The sequence below is a fragment of the Lepidothrix coronata genome, unplaced genomic scaffold (genome assembly GCF_001604755.1).
Source record: "Lepidothrix coronata isolate B3197 unplaced genomic scaffold, Lepidothrix_coronata-1.0 Scaffold2, whole genome shotgun sequence".
NCBI lineage: Eukaryota > Metazoa > Chordata > Aves > Passeriformes > Pipridae > Lepidothrix > Lepidothrix coronata.
Window position 1 is genome coordinate 13,265,992 of NW_016690182.1, and position 17,307 is coordinate 13,283,298.

General features: G+C 48.5%; 1 protein-coding gene across 3 annotated transcripts in view; it reads right to left on the reverse strand.

The window, feature by feature from the left end:
• Positions 1 to 1,112: 1,112 nt before the first annotated feature.
• The window catches only part of LOC108498539 (SLAIN motif-containing protein-like), a 24,133-nt gene continuing 7,938 nt past the window's right edge, over positions 1,113 to 17,307 (reverse strand). Inside the window, exons 3-10 of one of the 3 annotated variants that reach the window (XR_001875200.1) lie at positions 13,364 to 13,497; positions 11,796 to 11,936; positions 8,511 to 8,651; positions 5,833 to 6,150; positions 4,540 to 4,677; positions 4,132 to 4,450; positions 1,897 to 2,221; positions 1,113 to 1,542 (exon numbers count right to left, since the gene is read on the reverse strand). Coding sequence is in view for 2 of the 3 variants with exons in the window: in XM_017817389.1 (XP_017672878.1) it covers positions 2,155 to 2,221; positions 4,132 to 4,450; positions 4,540 to 4,677; positions 5,833 to 6,150; positions 8,511 to 8,651; positions 11,796 to 11,936; positions 13,364 to 13,497 (1,258 nt within the window). In the remaining variant the exon portion in view is untranslated. Of the gene's footprint in view, positions 2,222 to 4,131; positions 4,451 to 4,539; positions 4,678 to 5,832; positions 6,151 to 8,510; positions 8,652 to 11,795; positions 11,937 to 13,363; positions 13,498 to 17,307 lie in introns of all 3 variants that reach the window. The other 2 variants (XM_017817389.1, XM_017817405.1) reach the window with 2 other exon arrangements.

Below are 17,307 nucleotides of genomic sequence, written 5' to 3' on the forward strand. Positions count from 1 at the left end.
TATTATCTTGGTTGCATTTTAATGCTACCAGCCAGGGCTCAGGATGCTGGAGGATGTTGGAGGCTGAAGGGAGAGCCCTGGGGGTGAGAACAGCTTGGAAAAATGGAATGAGAAAACCTGAATGAACAGCTCCCTAGTGGGATGGGTCTGGGGTTGGTGCTCAGTGTTCCCCTCCTGAAGCTGCTTACAAGTGTTTGTCAGCATCAGATTTGTATTTAAAATTCCCATGAATCCAAGCAGAATCCAAGCTCAGCACACCTTTTTGCTTCTCTGGTCAGCCTGGAACTGTGTATCCAGGTCTGGATCTCCACGGCCATCCAGGCTGCAGAGAGACCATCCCACCTGCCTGACAGGCTCTAACTAGAATGTCACCTTCAATCATTAACATTTATCTGGTGGGAAGGATCCATAAAAAATAGCAGCTCTCACCTCAGGCAGTGCCTGGAAAACACCAGTGTGCTCCCACCTTTGGAATATAATAAAGGCAACAGGAGTTGCCTCAAATAGTACAGAAATCAAAGAGAAATGTTGCTGCTCTTTTACCTTTCAGTGCACTGGGAAGGCAAGACCAATGGGAGCAGGTTCCACCAGCTGGAAATCTCAGAAAAGAATGTTTTCCATAAAGGAAACAAAGAGGAAGTGCTGGGAAGGTGCTGAGCTCTGTCAGGGTGGGGAGAAGCCTGCTGTTGTAAAACCAGCTGAAGTTTGGAGTCAGAGAAGGAGCAGTTGAGGCTCATGTGCCTCTTCTCTGCCCTGGAAAAGTCCCTAAGTGGTGGCACTGTCCCTGTAGGTGATGTGACTGGGTGACACAGGACCACCAACTGTCTGTTCCTCTCTTTTTCCTCAATCTCTGCAGTGAGGGGCCCTGGCAGAACTCCCTGGATTTGGTTCTGCTTAGGCCACGTGTGGATGTTTTGGGAATGACACAACCAAAGTTTTCCTTTGCCAACACGCCCCTTGTCCTTCTGAACTCCAAGGAATTCAAGGGAAATCTCACTCCTTGCATCCTGAGAGACTTGGATGGAGGCCTGTTTACCCAGGAAGAGCTCTAAGAGAGCCCAACCTGTCAGGAAAAGCCTCTTCCCTGGCACAAAACTCACTCCAAGTCAGGCTGGCTGTTGGAATAAAGCAGATCTCGTTCAGCACCATAACATTTTATTAAACTACACTATTTCAAGGTCACATTGATGGCAGGGAGAACGTTGCTATCAGTGCATATTTCCTGGACTAAGACTGTTTGGAGCATCCAGCACTTGCTGAGGAAAAGGACACTGGAACAGAATCCTTAAGAGACAGTAAAAAACTTCTACAAAAGTCAGGGCAGTTGGGAACCAGCTGAGAGATCAGACACTTCAAGCCAAAGCTGTCAGGGAGGGTTATTTTTGTTTTAAAGTTTGCTCTTACCTGGTGGTAACCTCCTCTCAGCTGAGGTAAGGTGGTGCTGGGAACCAGCAGTTTTGAACTGGCCTCCCCTGTCCCTGCCTGTTCACACCCCACACAAATATTGTGTACTGCTCCTTCACTCGTGGCCTGTGCTGACACCTGCATACAACAGTTTGAAGTGTTCTACAGTTATAAAAACCTGCTGCAGCTCTAGACCAAACCATAAAAAGTAGCAGAAATACATTCTATACAGAAGTAAAAAAAAAAAACAACCAAACAACCAATCAAAAAAAAAAAAACCAAAACCCAGTTGAGTTTCAGACAAATATTAGAGCACATCAGGTTGGATTTAAAAAGTCTTAATTCTAACACCTATGTCACTATTTCTAGTCTCCCCGAGCTCTGCCGCCCCACAGCACCGGCTCAGAGCTGCTTCCCGGCACAGAGAGGACCCTCCCAGCCTTCCCAGCACCCTCAGGAGCAGGGTCACAGCCCAGCTCGGGGGTGACAGACCTTCCCAAGGGCTGCAGGCAGGGGGGCAGATGAAATAAGGCCATTTGCAGTCTTCCTGGGAAGACTCGTGGTGGGTGGAAGCCGTTGCCGGTCCCGCCGCGGCGAGGTCGGGCTCTTGGCAGAGCAGCAGGTGGAGCTGCTTCCCAGGAATCCGAGGAATATGTACATGAGTCTGCAGGGAGAGGGGGCTGGAGGCTCCTTGCCCAGGGAGGTGATGCCCAGCCAGCTGGGGCTCTGCTCCACGGAGGTGCTGGGGGGTCAGTAGCACCCATCCTTCCAGGAGTCGTCCTCGGGGGCCGGGGGGGTCTGTGCCGACTGAAGGAACCTGGGTTGGGACAAAAAAACCACCTCAGTGAGCTGTGATGGCCACAGGTTGGAGGATTTACCACCATCAGCATCTCCCTGCCCCGGGGGAACTGCTGCTGGCACACCCTGGGCACCAGCAGCACCAATTCCAGGCAGTTCAGGGGAATTCAGTGACTGACAGTGATCCTGCCAAGCTACCAACACCTTTTACTGGGGGGTTATCCCATCACTGAGCCCAAGAGAAAGAAGTTTTCCCTGCAAATAAAGCTGAACACATGAAAAATAATCAGGTTTGCAGACTGCTGCTACAAATTATGAGACTAAAAGCTCTCTTTTTAATGTGTGTTTGAAGAAAGTAGACATATTTCAATTTAAGGCTGCAAGGACACATAAAATAAGCAACCCTGTTTGCTTATTAGTCTGATATCAGCCATATAATAATAATAATAATAATAATAATAATAATTATTATTATTATTATTATTATTATTTCCCTCAATCATGAAACTCTGCTGTACAATTGTAGCTGCAAAAAAATAGCAACAAGAACAAAAATTGTAAGGTTTTGGCCACCACTCTACGTGCTCTGCTTTCACCCTGTGGTATAAACCATGTTTAAATCAAGCCTTGTTCATTTGTCTGACTTTTCAAACCCTTCTAAAACCTGATTAGGCTTTGGACAACCTACAGACCTGGCTAAAGACTAAGGAAATAAAAAAACCACCACGTGTATTTTACCAGAGGCAAAGTTTCAGAGGCACCAAAGTAGGTCAGCTGGGAAGACTTCCTTAACAGTCCTTTGGAAGGGTTTTTCCCCTTCCCAAAAATAAAAGTATGCACCAAATATGTGCCATAATGTTCATCTTCGTTTTTAACACAAATCAGTTTGAGCTTCTTCATTTTCCTGGCAACCACCTCTGTTTAAAAAAAAGCATTTATTTTTTAAAATGGATTTGATATTGAGAGGTTTGCTCATAGATTATGTGGTAAAAAGGGGCATCTCTCACCAAGTGATGAGTCCCAGCCTGGCAGTTCACACAAAATTCAATGGCAGAGGTATTTAAGGGACTGGCACTCTTTGCTTCTTGATTCACTGGCCAAGAATCTTCCAAGCTGAGCCCCTTCCTGTCTTTGAGGGTCCCCAGCCACAATCCTACACTGGAACAGACTTCCCAGGGTGGACTCTCAGTGGTGGAGTCCCCATCCCTGGAAGTGCTCAAAAAACGTGTGGATGTGGCACTTGAGGACACGGTTCAGTGGTGAACAAGGTGCTGGGGATGGATTGACCTTGATGATCTTAAAGGTCTTTCCCAACCTTAACAATTCTGTGATTTTATGATTCCATCTAAAGGTATTCAGTAGCTCAGACCCAGCTCCATACCCACATCCCACTTCAGAGATGGAGATGGAAGTGACTTAAGGAATTCTCCCCTAGGAGGGTGGGCAGGCCCTGGCACAGGGTGCCCAGAGAAGCTGTGGCTGCCCCTGAATCCCTGGAAGTGCCCAAGGCCAGGTTGGACAGGGCTTGGAGCAACCTGGGCTAGTGGGAGGTGCCCCTGCCATGGGCTGGATGGGCTTTAATGTCCCTTCTAACCCAAACCAGTCTGGGAGTCTGTGGCTCTTGACTCACCTTTGTGCTCCATCCCTGAGAGCTGCCAACCCCTCCTGGCCCCGCTGAGGGGCTCTTTGGATCCGTGGTGTTTTCTGGGGGGCTGAGGGACACAGCCTTTTCCTCCCTTCCCTCCTCATTTGGAGCCTTTCCATGCCAGGCCCACCTGGTATCTCCCGAGTGAGTTCTTCTTTCAGGAAGGTTTGCCCTTGGCTACTTCCAGCCCAACCCAACCCATTCCGTGATTTATAAAGAAGTTTTCCTAATCTGTGAACTAAAGGCAGGCGCTGGAATCCACGAGGTCTGAAGCTCCCACTCACCTCCTGGACGGCGGCGGCGCCTTTCCCTTGGGCACCGCGATCCCTCCGACAGCCGGCCGTGCCTTCAGGGCCGAATGTTTGGCCGCGGTGACCATGGTGGTGGTTCTGGAAGTGCAACTGGTGCTGGGAGAGCCCGTGTGAAGCGAAGGGGCCTGTGGCTTCCTGACTGCGGAGCCGGGAGCTGTGTAGCCGCAGGGTTTCACCGCCTGCCTGGTGGCCAGCAGGGAGTTGGTGCCCGAGCCGGCCTTCCCGGGCTGTCGCACCGTCAGCGGGGACTGCCCGGCACCCGAGGAATACCTGAGCTTGCTGGGAGTCAGACCTGCCCGGGGAGCACAGCAGGAAAAACACTTCGGGTTGGTTCAAGAGGGAAAAGGGGACTAAAGTGGGTGTGGGAGATGCGGCACTGACCTGCTGACCGCTGCTGAGTCCTGGGAATTCGGCTGCTGGGCACCTGCAGGTCGGACTCCAGGCTCCGACTGCTCCTCACGGAGTCGAGCGCGCGCAGGCTGCTCCTGGCCAGGTTGGGCATGCTGTGCCTCAGCTCCTCTGCAAGCAAAGCACAGCCCGTTCGCTGCTGCTGCCGCCCATGGAGGTCACCGTGGTTTAGGCTGGCTCTTGAAAAACGCGCTTAGAAGTAGAGGAGTCTTGTATCTACTCCTCAGCTTCCAGGTCATCAGATTTTGAAATCATGTGGTCATCGAGGCTGACCACAATCACCCCTAAGCCGTGTCCCCAAGTGCCACATCCAGACACCTCCTGAACACTCCCAGAGATGGTGACTCCACTGCCTCCCTGGACAACTCACTCCAAGGCCTGACCCCTCTGACAGTGAAATAATTACTTCTAATACTCAAACTGAACCTGCCCTGGTGCAACTTGAGGCTGTTTCCTCTTGTCCTTTCACTTGGGACATGGCACAAGAGCCTGACCCCCTCCCCCGGCTCCACCCTCCTGTCAGGGAGTCATAGAGAGTGAGAAGGTCCCCCCTGAGCCTCCTCCTCTCCAGACTGAGCCCCCCCAGCTCCCTCAGCTGCTCCTCATCAGACCTGTGCTCCAGACCCTTCTCCAGCTCCATTCCCTTCTCTGGACAAACTCCAGCGCCTCAAAGCCCTTTTTGTAGTGAGGGGGCCCACTGAAACAGGACTCCAGGTGTGGCCTCACCAGTGCCCAACACAGGGGGACAATCCCTGCCCTGGTCCTGCTGCCACACTATTCTTGATAGAGGCCAAGATGGCACTGGCCTTGCCCACCTGGGCACACGCTGGCTCACATCCAGCCAGCTGCCAACCAGCATTCCCATGTCCCTCCCTTCCTGCTGAGCAGCCCTCCAGCCACTCTGCCCCAGCTGTGTGGGACATGTGTGTCACCATGACCTCCAGGGGCTCACCCAAGGAGCTCACCTTCACTCTTGGTGTCCCTTCCTGCCGAGCAGCTCTGCCCCAGCTGTGTGGGACGTGTGTGTCCCCATGAGCTCCAGGGGCTCACCCAAGGAGCTCACCTTGGCTGGTGGTGTCCCTTCCTGCTGAGCAGCTCTGCCCCAGCTGTGTGGGGACACACGTGTGTCCCCATGAGCTCCAGGGGCTCACTCAAGGAGCTCACCTTGGCTGGTGGTGTCCCTTCCTGCCGAGCAGCTCTGCCCCCAGCTGTGTGGGGACTCACGTGTGTCCCCATGAGCTCCAGGGGCTGGTGTGACAAGCTCACCTTCGCTGTTGGCGTACTTGAGCCGGTCCTGCATGGGGCCGTTGCCCGCCCTGCGCGGGGCGCGGAGCCGGGAGGCGGAGGACCTTCCGTAATCCACGCTGGAGGAGGGGGACTGGCAGCGGGGGGAGCTCAGGGGGGACGGGGAGTATCTGTGGGCGCTGCGGAAGGACAGGGAACAGTCGTAGTCGTCCTCGTCCTCCAGGCTGTAGGTGTCGAACTCCTGGTCGCTGTAGGTGCCGCGGCGCAGCGAGTGCAGGGACGCGCTGGAGCTGCGCCGGGACACGGAGGCGGAGCTGGAGGCACAGTCCTGCCGGAGGCCTGGGGACACGGGGGGACACGGGGGGACACGGTCAGCACATGGTCAAGGAGATGTTCCTTACCCAGCTGCAACACGAGGATACGAAGCTCTTATGGAGTGCCCAGAGGTCAAGGCGGGGTTGGGTCAAAGGTTGGACTTGACGATCTCAGAGGTCTTTTCCAACCTCGTTGATTCTGTGAAGGTGGGGAAGGGCTTTGAGGGGAAGCCATAGGAGGAGCCTGAGGGCACCTGGTCTGTCAGGAAAAGCCTCTTCCCTGGCACAAAACCCACTCCAAGTCAGGCTGGCTGTTGGAATAAAGCAGATCTCGTTCAGCACCATAACATTTTATTAAACTACACTATTTCAAGGTCACATTGATGGCAGGAAGAACGTTGCTATCAGTGCATATTTCCTGGATTAAAACTGTGCTTGGAGCATCCAGTCTTTGCTGAGGAAAAGGACACTGGAAGCCTGGAAAAGCAGAGACTGAGGGGAGACCTCACTGCAGTTCCAACTTCCTGGGCAGGGACTGAGCTCTGCTCTGGGGGGACCAGGGACAGCACCCAGGGAATGGCTGGAGCTGTGCCAGGGCAGGGTCAGGTTGGATCTCAGGAAAAGGTTCTTCCCCCAGAGGCTGGTTGGGCACTGACCAGGCTCCCCAGGGCAGTGGGCACAGCCCCAAGGCTGCCAGAGCTCCAGGAGGGTTTGGCTGATCCTCTGGGGCACAGGGGGTGACTCCTGGGGATGGGCCTGTGCAGGGCTGAGGGTTGGACTCCATGATCCTTGTGGGTCCCTTCCAACTTGGAATATTCTGTGCCAGTGATTCATTTCACCTTGGAAGGAGGGTCAAGTTAACAACTGTCCTTATGGAGACACTCAGGGCTCACGGAATCCTTCAACTGGGTCAGTGTCACCCACATCAGTCCTGTTCCATTCCAGCCAAGAGTTAACATCCAATGGACCTCAACTACTCCTACACACAAATTGTGGACCATCTATTGCCAGCAAGCTCCACTAGGGTAACCAGGAATGGGGGCCTAATTCACAGGGTGAGTGTTTTAGTTCAATTAATTACACACCCACCAGCATTTCAACAGGTGGAAACAAAGATCTGAAGGTCTGCTCCAATGAAAACATCCCTGTTTTGCACTGACATCTGGGTTATTTAGAATTTATGCCTTTATTCAAGACAAAACACAAGCAACTTCAACAAAAAGCAGCTGTTCCTCACTCCCCTCCCTTCACAATGAAAATACGAAAAGCTCCCATCATCCCGAGGATTTCATGGGAAACTCTGGAATGTGACAGGATTTCCTTGGTGCTTTTTTGAAGTGATTGCAAAGCATAAAAGAACGGTCAAGTTTAGAAAGGAAAAGGTTGTTATTTGCTTTATTCACTTGAATACAACTTTTCCTCAGCTGCAAAAAAGTGATGACAAGATCTTCTGTCTTTTGTCCTTTGTCCTTTTTGGTCTCATATCCCAATTCCTAGGTCACAGTAATTTTTTTCTAATTTATAAAGGCACAGTACTAAAAGTAAATGTTCTCCTAAAGACAGACAGAGAACTTCATTCTCTATTTCCTGTAAATCAAATTAATGATTCACTTGCACAGAAACACAGCTCCAAGCCCTTTTTCCACCTTGCTCTTCAATTAGGACCTCAGCCAAATTCCAGAAGTCAACAGAAACTTCCCCAGGGATTTAATGATTTTGGGGCCCTGAAATCCCCCCACTCTGGGACACAAACAAGTTCAATTTGCAGAGCTGCCTCTGAGTACTTTACCAGAGCAAAAGTTCAATTGTAAATTCAGCTCTTTCAGTTTTAGCACCCCTGAACTCCTGGTTTAACTCATCACAGCAGTGAAAACCCACTTGTACATTAAGTGAAATAAAGAGCTTGTAAAGCTCAGCCCCGCAGAAGCTTCTGATTTCAGGCTGCCCAGGAAATCAAATCTTGACATGCAGAATGTTTTGCTGGGTTATTTTTCCACAGCTGGGTCATTTCACAGCTGGATCAGTGCCCCAGAGCTGTCCCAGCACCTGTGTTTGCCCAAAGGAGGGGACAACTGCCACCACCACCACACAGTCCTCCTGGGACCTCAGCTGGACTTCAGAGCCAGCCTGGGAGGGAGCATTTGTAACATCAGAGGGCATCCACATATTGACAGAGAGGGGGTTTGGATAATATTTGGATAACCCTGGAGGAGGATGTTGTACCACTGCCACGTCGGCAGTTTGGGTGCGGAGGTTTTTCCAGGAAGCCCCTGGGAAAAAATCACCACCGTTAGTTTTTTGTTGGGGGAAAAGGAGAAGAGGAGAAGACTTGGAATCCATCTGGAGCTGCCCAGCTGTAACACAAAGGAGGTGGGGGCCACCTACTCTCTTCCTGAAGGCGTGCCATGACCTGGACATCGGTGAGGTCCTGCAGTTTGTAGCCCATGGAGATGGAGTCGTCCGAGGTGCTCAGCTCGCTGTCCACCGAGGACTGGGAGCTCAGCGCCGAGTGCATGCTCAGGTAACCTGGGGGGGACACAGAGAACACACAGGCAGTCAGACAACCCCCCAAACAGCACAGCATCCATCCCAGGAATCAACCAGCGCCCTTGGGAAGTTGGGGGATGGCTGTGAGAAACAAGGTGGGAGTTGGGAATCACTTGAGGACACAACTGTGGTTTTCAGGAGCGCGGGGAAAAACTGTGGAATTCTGCCCAGAAGGTGGCAAAGGGATCCCCAGTGGGTGTTTTGAGCTTAGAAATATATTTCAAATGTCAGTAATACTGGTGCTTATCTTGAGAAAAGGGCAGCTGTTGATCTAGAAATCAAGCAGCAAAGTGACCCAAAGTGCTGACCGGGGTGTCGGTGAGCGGTCAGAGGAGCAAAACGATCCCAGGAATAAAAGGGTCAGAGGACAGAAACTCAATCATCAGCTCTGCCCTCTGCTTTTGCAAAGCAAAGCTTACCCTAAATCCCATCCTCCCATTTCCTGAGGTTTATTCTTTTTTTTTTTCCTCTCATCACAAACCAAAGTCTCTCTTGCTCATAAAAACCAAACCGGGAGGATCTTCCCACCAGGGAAGCTCTTCCTTTTGAAGGATGATGATAATAATAAAAATATCATCACAATCAGCCCTAAGTGCAAATTTTTACCTCTTGGTACTTTTAAATCAAGCAAGTCAGTCTTTTCCTTGGCATAAGAGTTCTGCTATTTGCTGTTGAAATGAGGAGAGAACAAGCTCTGAGCTTTGGGGTACTGGTCCTTCAGCTGTGGGAGGGCTGTGAGTACAGACCACATAACTTACAGAGCTATTTTAGAAGAGAGGACGTCATTAATTAACTTAATTAACTCCAAGACAAAGTTGCAATTAGTACTTTATAGGTTGAGACCCACAAGAAGCGAAGTTAAAACACAATCTGCCCAAGATCAGCTAAAGCAAGAGCCTCAGAGTTCTTTACACCTTTTTCATCTTAACAACTAAATCCTGCTCAGGCAGGGACTGAAATAATCATTTAAATAAAATCAGCAAGTAGAGATAAATCAGGAATAAATCAGGCTCCCAGTGTATGGTGTCATTTACCACTGGCTTTTCCTTTAGTTCCCAGTTTTCCTGCCACGTGCTCAGACTGGCTCAATAATGGTAAAATAAAGCATTTCTCAGCAAAACCTCTGAAGCCCATCCCTGAGCAGCCCTTTCCAGCTGGGGCCAATTCCAGGACAAAGCAGCAGGTTCCAAATATTACTCCTTCAGCCAGTTTGGATGAGCAGTAACTGCTGACATGGAAAACACAGGTGTAAGTCCAGGTGTAAAATAAATCTCTTCCATGGGCACGGAATAATTAGCTCAATTAACCTCAAATTCCTTGTTTGAAAGGCATCAAGTTTGTCCAGCTTTTCCATTTTTCAAGTTTTCCCATTTTTTGAAGGGTTAAGAATAGTTTGGGGTTCGGGTTTTTCAAGCTTCCCAGCTTTTCAGTGACACTTTTTCCAGCTGTAAAACGGGACTTTGGGAGCTTCAGGGTCCATCTGGGAGCGTGTGTTGCACAAACACACACTCAGAGTCCAGACATTCCACCACATAATCCCATTTCTGCCTTCCTGGGGTCAGGAAAAGGCAGTGGAAGCAGCTGAAATCAAGCCATCCCTTAGGATGTGGCCCAAGGAACCAGCACAGGTTTCCTGCTGGAATTACCACCAGCAGCCAGATTTTTAATATCACCTTTATAAAAGGCAAAGTTCCCAATTCAACCCCACGTGTTTAGTTCTGTTGTTGCATTTCAAACCACAGGTCTGGCTAAAAACAGCCAAGGAGGGGCTAAAACCTCACTTGCTTCCACCAGTAAAGCTGAACTGATTATGGTTTTCAGCAGAGGGACCACATCTGGATTTTGTCAAAGGGTTTTGTTTAGTTTTTAAGGGAAATTACTGTTAAACATTTCCCATTTGAATGGTTTTCTTAGCAATAAAATCAGAGGGTGAACTTGAAACTCATTTCACACGTGCCCAGGTCACCTGAGAGATGAACTCTCATTATCTCCTGGCCTGTCCCTGCTTTTCCACCAGCACATTTGCAGGGTGAACAGCCCAGAAGCTGCACAGACACTTTGGTTTTTTGGGTCTTTTTACACACTGATAACCATTTCTGTGTGAAAAGGTTGCTCAGGTTGCCCATCAACCTCATCTTAAACCCAAGAAATCAGCTCAGAGGTGTTTCCCTGCAGAGTTCAGCCTGCAAAAATCAGCCCTCTGTGGGTCCTTTTGTTTGGAAAACAGAGATAAGTGTTCCTTTCTGTTTACAGCACATCCCCAAAGCAAACCTGCACCTGTGAAAACACCCCCAGGCAACCCTTTCTGTTTTTTAAGAAGGTAAAAAAAAGGTTCATTTCCCATCGAGTTCCAAGGCAAGAGACTGTTAAATGTGCTTTCTTGTTTTCAAACGTGCAAAGCAGGATTTAGCAATTTCCACACCAACCAACCAACCAGGGAAGGCTCCTTTGATAACAAAGCCAAGAGGCGAAGCAGCTGTGCCAGGAAACAGCAGCAACTGCACCAAGGATAACAAATGAAGCTCCTGGAAGAGGGTCTGTGGCCCCCAGTCTGGAGGAGCTTCATTCTCACACCTCCAAACCCACCTGCCAAGAGGGATCGTGGCCGAGCTGCCTCTAAGGCAGGAAATCTTCCTCCACACACGCTGAAGGCTGAAGGAAAGCTTTTCTTAGTTTGTTTTTAACTGCCCCACGCAGCCAACTGAAAGTTTTACCCTAGATACTTTTACAACTGCCTGTGACCTGCATTAAAACAGTATTTCCAAAAGAAGCTGCCCCAAAGTCTCCCACCAGAAAACCGAACCTGAGTAACTTTATAAAAAGGTGACACCTACAGACTAGAACATCGTTCAAAAGCAACATTTCCTTTGCCCCAACTGCTTCAAGACCCTTAAAATTAGTCCAACTTAAAAATACAGAGAGAGAAAGTTCTAAAATCCCAAAGAAGAACCGACTCCAAGGCATTTAAAATGCAAGGAGCTTTTCTCCCACGGAAGGGACACGACCCGGGGCAGTGAGAAAACGAAAAGGAGGAAACCCCCACGGGTGGAGGGGCATCTTTTGGCAACTTTTCCCTGCTCCTCCTTGCATTTTAAACAGCCCATGCTCTATGCCACGCCATACCTGAGCTGCCACAGGTTAGTAGTGCTTTGTTAGTCGATTTGAGGTGCCCAGGAGAGTTTAGTGCATTGCTACAGGAGCCTGGCTCAGAATTCAAGTTGGGAGATGCCAGGGGGCTGCAATACAGGTTTTTCCATCTACTGGCTAGAAGGAAAAATACAAAAAAGCCATAAAAGGTTATCCAACTGTTTATGAAACACAGAGCAAGATAAAGAAACAAGATCTAGAGGTAGCAAATAAGATTTAATGCTGTCACGGGGGGGGGAATTCAAATAAGATGTGTCAGTGATGTCCCTTCTGAAGAATTCCAAGAATAATTCCTGACAAACTTGGCTTTAAAGGAGCCACATGTTTCAGCAAATTCCAGTGCTGGGCTTCCCAGATGACTGTTTCCATCAATATTTCCCAGTTCTACTCCCCAGCTTCCCTTCAAAGAACCCGTGGAACTTTATTACTCTGAAGCTGTAACAATGGAATCGAGGCAGCACTGAGCTACCAAAACCATGCCTTTGGATTAAAGGAGAGCAAATTAATGTGGGAAACCAACTGCTGGAGTTAAATTTATTCAGCACACACACTCACATGGTCATGATACAAGCAAAAGAAGCCTGGGAGCAAAAGTTAGTGCATCCATACTTAGTGGAGGGGGAAAGAGCAGCTACACTACTAAAGAAAATACATCTGTGGATATATTTGTGTATTACACATGTGGAGACTGTGATCTGGACATATCCAAGGAGCTGCTGAATTGCCCACAGCACTCAGCTCTCCTCATTCTGAGAATATCAGCTAAGAAAATAATGAAGATTCACCACCTAAATACATTTTCTTTTTGATTTCTACCACACAGGTCGGAGGATTTTAGTTACCAAGAGTAATAAAGCACAACTAAAGCCTGGAACGTTTCAGACAGAAAGCAGAGAGGTGGTCAAGTGGATTTTCATTCAAGTTTTTAAGTGCAGATGGTTTATAAAGGGAAATGAAGTTTGTTCTCAAAGTACACTCAGGAATGTCAAGGTTAAACTCAAAAGAAGGCTGAGCACAAACAGTGCCAGCCACTGTCAGCAGGAAAAGAACCAACCCAATCCCCCAAACCAGCGACCTGAGACCTGAAATCCCTGAGGTCAAATTAGTGGTTCAAGGGAAACTAGAATTCCTGCATTCCCACAGAGACAAATCCAGTATCAAAGCCCCGGACAACAAACTGGGAGTTGTGTTTCCAGCAGTGAAGAACACCCCCAAACTTCCAAAGAAACCCTTCCAAGCCCTCAGTGGCCTTGGCTCTCAGGATTTCAGCCCCTTTTACCCACATGGGGAAGGACAAAGGATGTCCAGCAGCTGCATCCCAACAACATCAGGACTACTTCTAAGGAAAAAAGCTGCAATCCCAGTTTCCTGGCATTCCCTCCCCTCTCCCCCAAAGCCTTAGTTTTCCTTTACACATTTTTTTTTCCCCATTCGAAACATTTCAATATTCAAAAACTTTAACAATTCCAGAGCCTGAAAGCACGGGGATCCCTTTGGCAGCTCTGACTGTGACCACACTGCAGAGAAAGCCCAGCTGGGGTTACCTTGGTCCAGCCTGTTGATGAGGGTCCTGCAGGCTGCCTCGATCTCGGGGCTGGGGTTATCCAGCACCTGCCGGCACCACTTCAACGGGGAGGATGTTTTCTCCTCTGCAGATTTCCTTGGGGACACATAGAGCCTTTAAAGGACACAGGGGGAGGAAAAAAAAAATGCTCTTTAGTTCCAAGTAGGATTTGTCAGAATGTACCTTGTAGATGGAAAGAATTCCGAGTTGAAATCGGGCGTTGGGGACTGAGACGATTTCCGACCGCGACGGGAAAATTCAAGGGGCTGCAGAAAAATCTCACAGCCCTGCAGGACAAGGTTCCAGCCTGGGCTGGGATACTCTGCTATTATTAATTATTATTAATAATATTAGGGTATTATTAACACAGTCACCTGCCACCCCTCCACTGCCCCCTTCCAAAAATCCACCTCCTGCCAAAGGCGACAAGGCTGGGAGGTGCTTTAGCTCCAGCTTCCAGGAGTCTAATTGTGGTATTTTTTGGTCAAATCCCTCTGGATGTTCCAGCTGTTTGGCACAGCTGCCTCCTCACAGCAGCTCTGAGGCACAGGAAATCTGCCCATTCACGGATTTCAAGGATTTAAGAATTTTCAGGCAGTTGGGGAGTGTGACTGTGTGTTATCTCCCTTTTTTTTCCCTCTAAGATTTAACCATTTTAGAGTCCTGGATTACTTACAAAGGATTATTATTGCATTTCCAAAGTCCAGAATTTCTCTGGAGAAAGGTCAAAGGCTGGAAGAGCCTTTGCTATAAAACAACTCCAGTGTTTTATTTACATATCCCACATTTGTATTTTTAAAGGTAAACCCTCCCCCTCCCCCAACAGACAGCAGCTCCCTGGATTTGAACCTTTTTGCTATTCAAAAGTCTTAAAGGGGGGGGGGGGAAATCAGTCCTGTGTAAATAAAAAAGTGTTCTAATGTAATATAATAAATATTAAATAAGAGAAATAAAATTTTAATTGAATAAATTCATTAATAAATCAAATAAAACCAGTAAAAGTGGGTTTAATTCTTGCACATCCCTGGTGCAGAGGGCAGTGAGACCTCGACCTAGATCTGGAATTAGACAGTCTTTAAGGTCCTTCCCACCCCAAACCCTAATGGGATTCTGGGATTTGAGGACATGGAGTCTGGCTCTGGGGTCCTCCCCTGGGCACAGCTGATCCTTCAGCACCAAGAATTCCCACCACCAGGCCTCCTGGCAGAGACAGGAGCTCTTCCAGGCCCCCAGGGCTCCCACAACTGCTGGGTTTGCCACCCCTCCCTCCCTGCTGGGACCTGCTCAGAGGTGACAAAGAACCCACCAGCCAATTCCCTGCAGCCACACTGGAGGGTTCCCAGAGCCCCCAAAGGCTCATCCCACACTGCTGTCCCCACATTTCCCTCTCAGCAGTGCAAAAGCCAACATTTAAGCATAAAAGGACCGTGAGGGTGGTGTTAAGATTCCAAGGACTGTCTGCATGTGCTTCAGCTGCCTCCTGCTCCCTCTCCTGACGCTCCTGCAGCGAGGTAGGGTGAGTCTTTCTGCTCCAGTTACTCCCTCTCCGACAGACTCTTCATGTTCAACCCCTAAAATACTCCTTTCCACACCAAAACTAACACGAAACAGCAGAAATTTCAGTCATTCTCCCCTTCCCTTCTGAAAGCTCTCGTGGGGCTCTTGGTCACAGCACTGTCTGGCCAAAACAGCACAAACCCACAACCTGGAGACTTAAAATACTGTATAGGCAGCCAAATGTCTGGCTGACCTACTGCCCTGTCTCCTGTCCTGTATCCAGGTTGGGATAAGTATGGAAAAAGTCCATCTAAAAGCTCTACTGATGCAGCAAATTGTCTGAGACTCCCAGGAGTGCGGGGCTCCCAGCTGGGGCATCTCTGTGTGCAGCAGCTCTCCAAATACTCTTGGTCACTTGTGGGAGGTCATTATTCCCTATTTTTTGCCTCCTGACACTCCACTCATGACTTCCCAGCCAGATCCACCTTTTTCAGGGAGCAGAGATTCGGCCTCTTCACTCCTGTCTCATACAGAAGCTTTTAAACCATGCCAAGCTTTACACAAAACCACAATCAAATCATAATGAAAAAATCCAACACCTAATTTGCTACTGCCAAAAGAAACACGAACACAAATATTCCTGAATCTCCAAAGGTACCTTTTTAGGAAAGACCACCCCCCCACATCCTCCCCCCAAGCATTTCTTCACGGAAAAACGAGCATTACAAACCACTCAGATCCAATAAAACACGGGAAGCAAAAAGGGCTCCTTCCCTCTGGATTTCTTTCACAGTTCAGACCACAAAAGGAGCAGTAAAACCATCAAACAAAAAAAGAGGCCAACAGCCTCCTTAGGGCAGGTCACGCTGTTCTTCCCAGATTTTAGGTTAAGGGAGAAAATCCTGCTCTACTTCAGCAGTCCTTGTTCTTCCCAGCTCCTTCCATGGCTCCAAGCGGGTTTGTTCCCAGCAATATCCCAGCTGAGGATGGAACCTCTTCCCTCTCTGCCAGAGGACTCTCATTTTCCAGCTCACAAGAGATGCTTTCACTCACAATTTCCCCCAAACTCAATCAAGTAACACAAATTTTTCAGAGCACCGACAGGCATCTGATAAAATCAGAGGAATTCTGGTTTGATTTCCTGGCATCAGGTTCCCTGTTTTCGTATTCCCAGCTGGATCTATTGGGGTTTTACTGCCTAAATTATGAAACACCAGTGAGATTTTCTCCAGCTGCTGAGAGGAAACCTTTAGATAAAACATCTTTATTTTCTGCTGACTGATGTTTGTGTTTTATTTTCCCCCACACGGGGTATTTTACAACAAATACCTCTGGTAAAAGCCAAGTGGTTGTAGATTTTTCCTCCATTAAGACTGCAGGCACTCAAAAATAATTCGTGGGACTCTCTGCACTTTATTCTGACATAACCCAAAGTGCTGAAAGCAAAGCATCTTCTAGAAATACTGTTTTTCTTTTGGAATCGACATCACAGGAGGATTCCATGGCTGCTATTGTTTGATTTTGAAATTGCTGCTCCAAATAAAGACCCCCCCCGGAATGTAGGAAATATTACAACTTTCTCAGCTTCACAATGCACCGAAAAAAAGCACCTTCACAATTAAATAACACCTCAGAGCAGTTCCAAGAGTGCAAAAGTCAGGATGGGCTCGGAATTTCAGATCCTCATCACACAGAATAGCCTATAAATGCTAAGAAGAGAATTCAGGCTGCAGAAAGCTCCAGAGCCAGGACATGAGCAAATTAAACTGAGCATAAAGTGAAGCTCAGTTTCGAGCTTGGTTTATCATACATCTTCCACAGCACTTGGCACCAGTGGCTGCAGCAGCTCCAAAAATGGCAAACAATCCTCTGATTTTCAAACCTTTGAGTTACACACTGTGCAAGGAGAGAGACCTGAGGCAGCTAAACGTGTTTAGAACCATTCAGGTTTAGAAGATACACCTCCATAAAGTACTAAAAAGCAGCTGAGTTCCTCTATAAAGCACAGATTTCAAACAGGTAACACATTTATTTTCCTTTCCTTTCCATATCAGGCTCCAGAGAGTTCACTGTCAGATTTATTACTGTGCTTTGCTGTTCTAATCTCCAATCTAAACACTCCTGCTGAACAGAAACACCAACACAGACAAGGCACAGCCAGACAACACTGCCCAGGTCCTGAAGTGACAGAAACATCAGAGGGGAAAAAGGAGAAAGATCCTGTGGAGAACACTCCACACAAAAACATCCTGAGCTTTGAGACTTCATTCCCAAGAAAGACAAGTCGGAAAGGAGGGGAAAAATGATACTGCAAAGACACTTCCTCGTGTCCATGGAGGGACTAATCCTGCTGAACAAACCCCCCAAAGACACTTTCCTGTGTCCATGGAGGGACTAACCCTGCTGAACAAACCCCCAAAAACACTT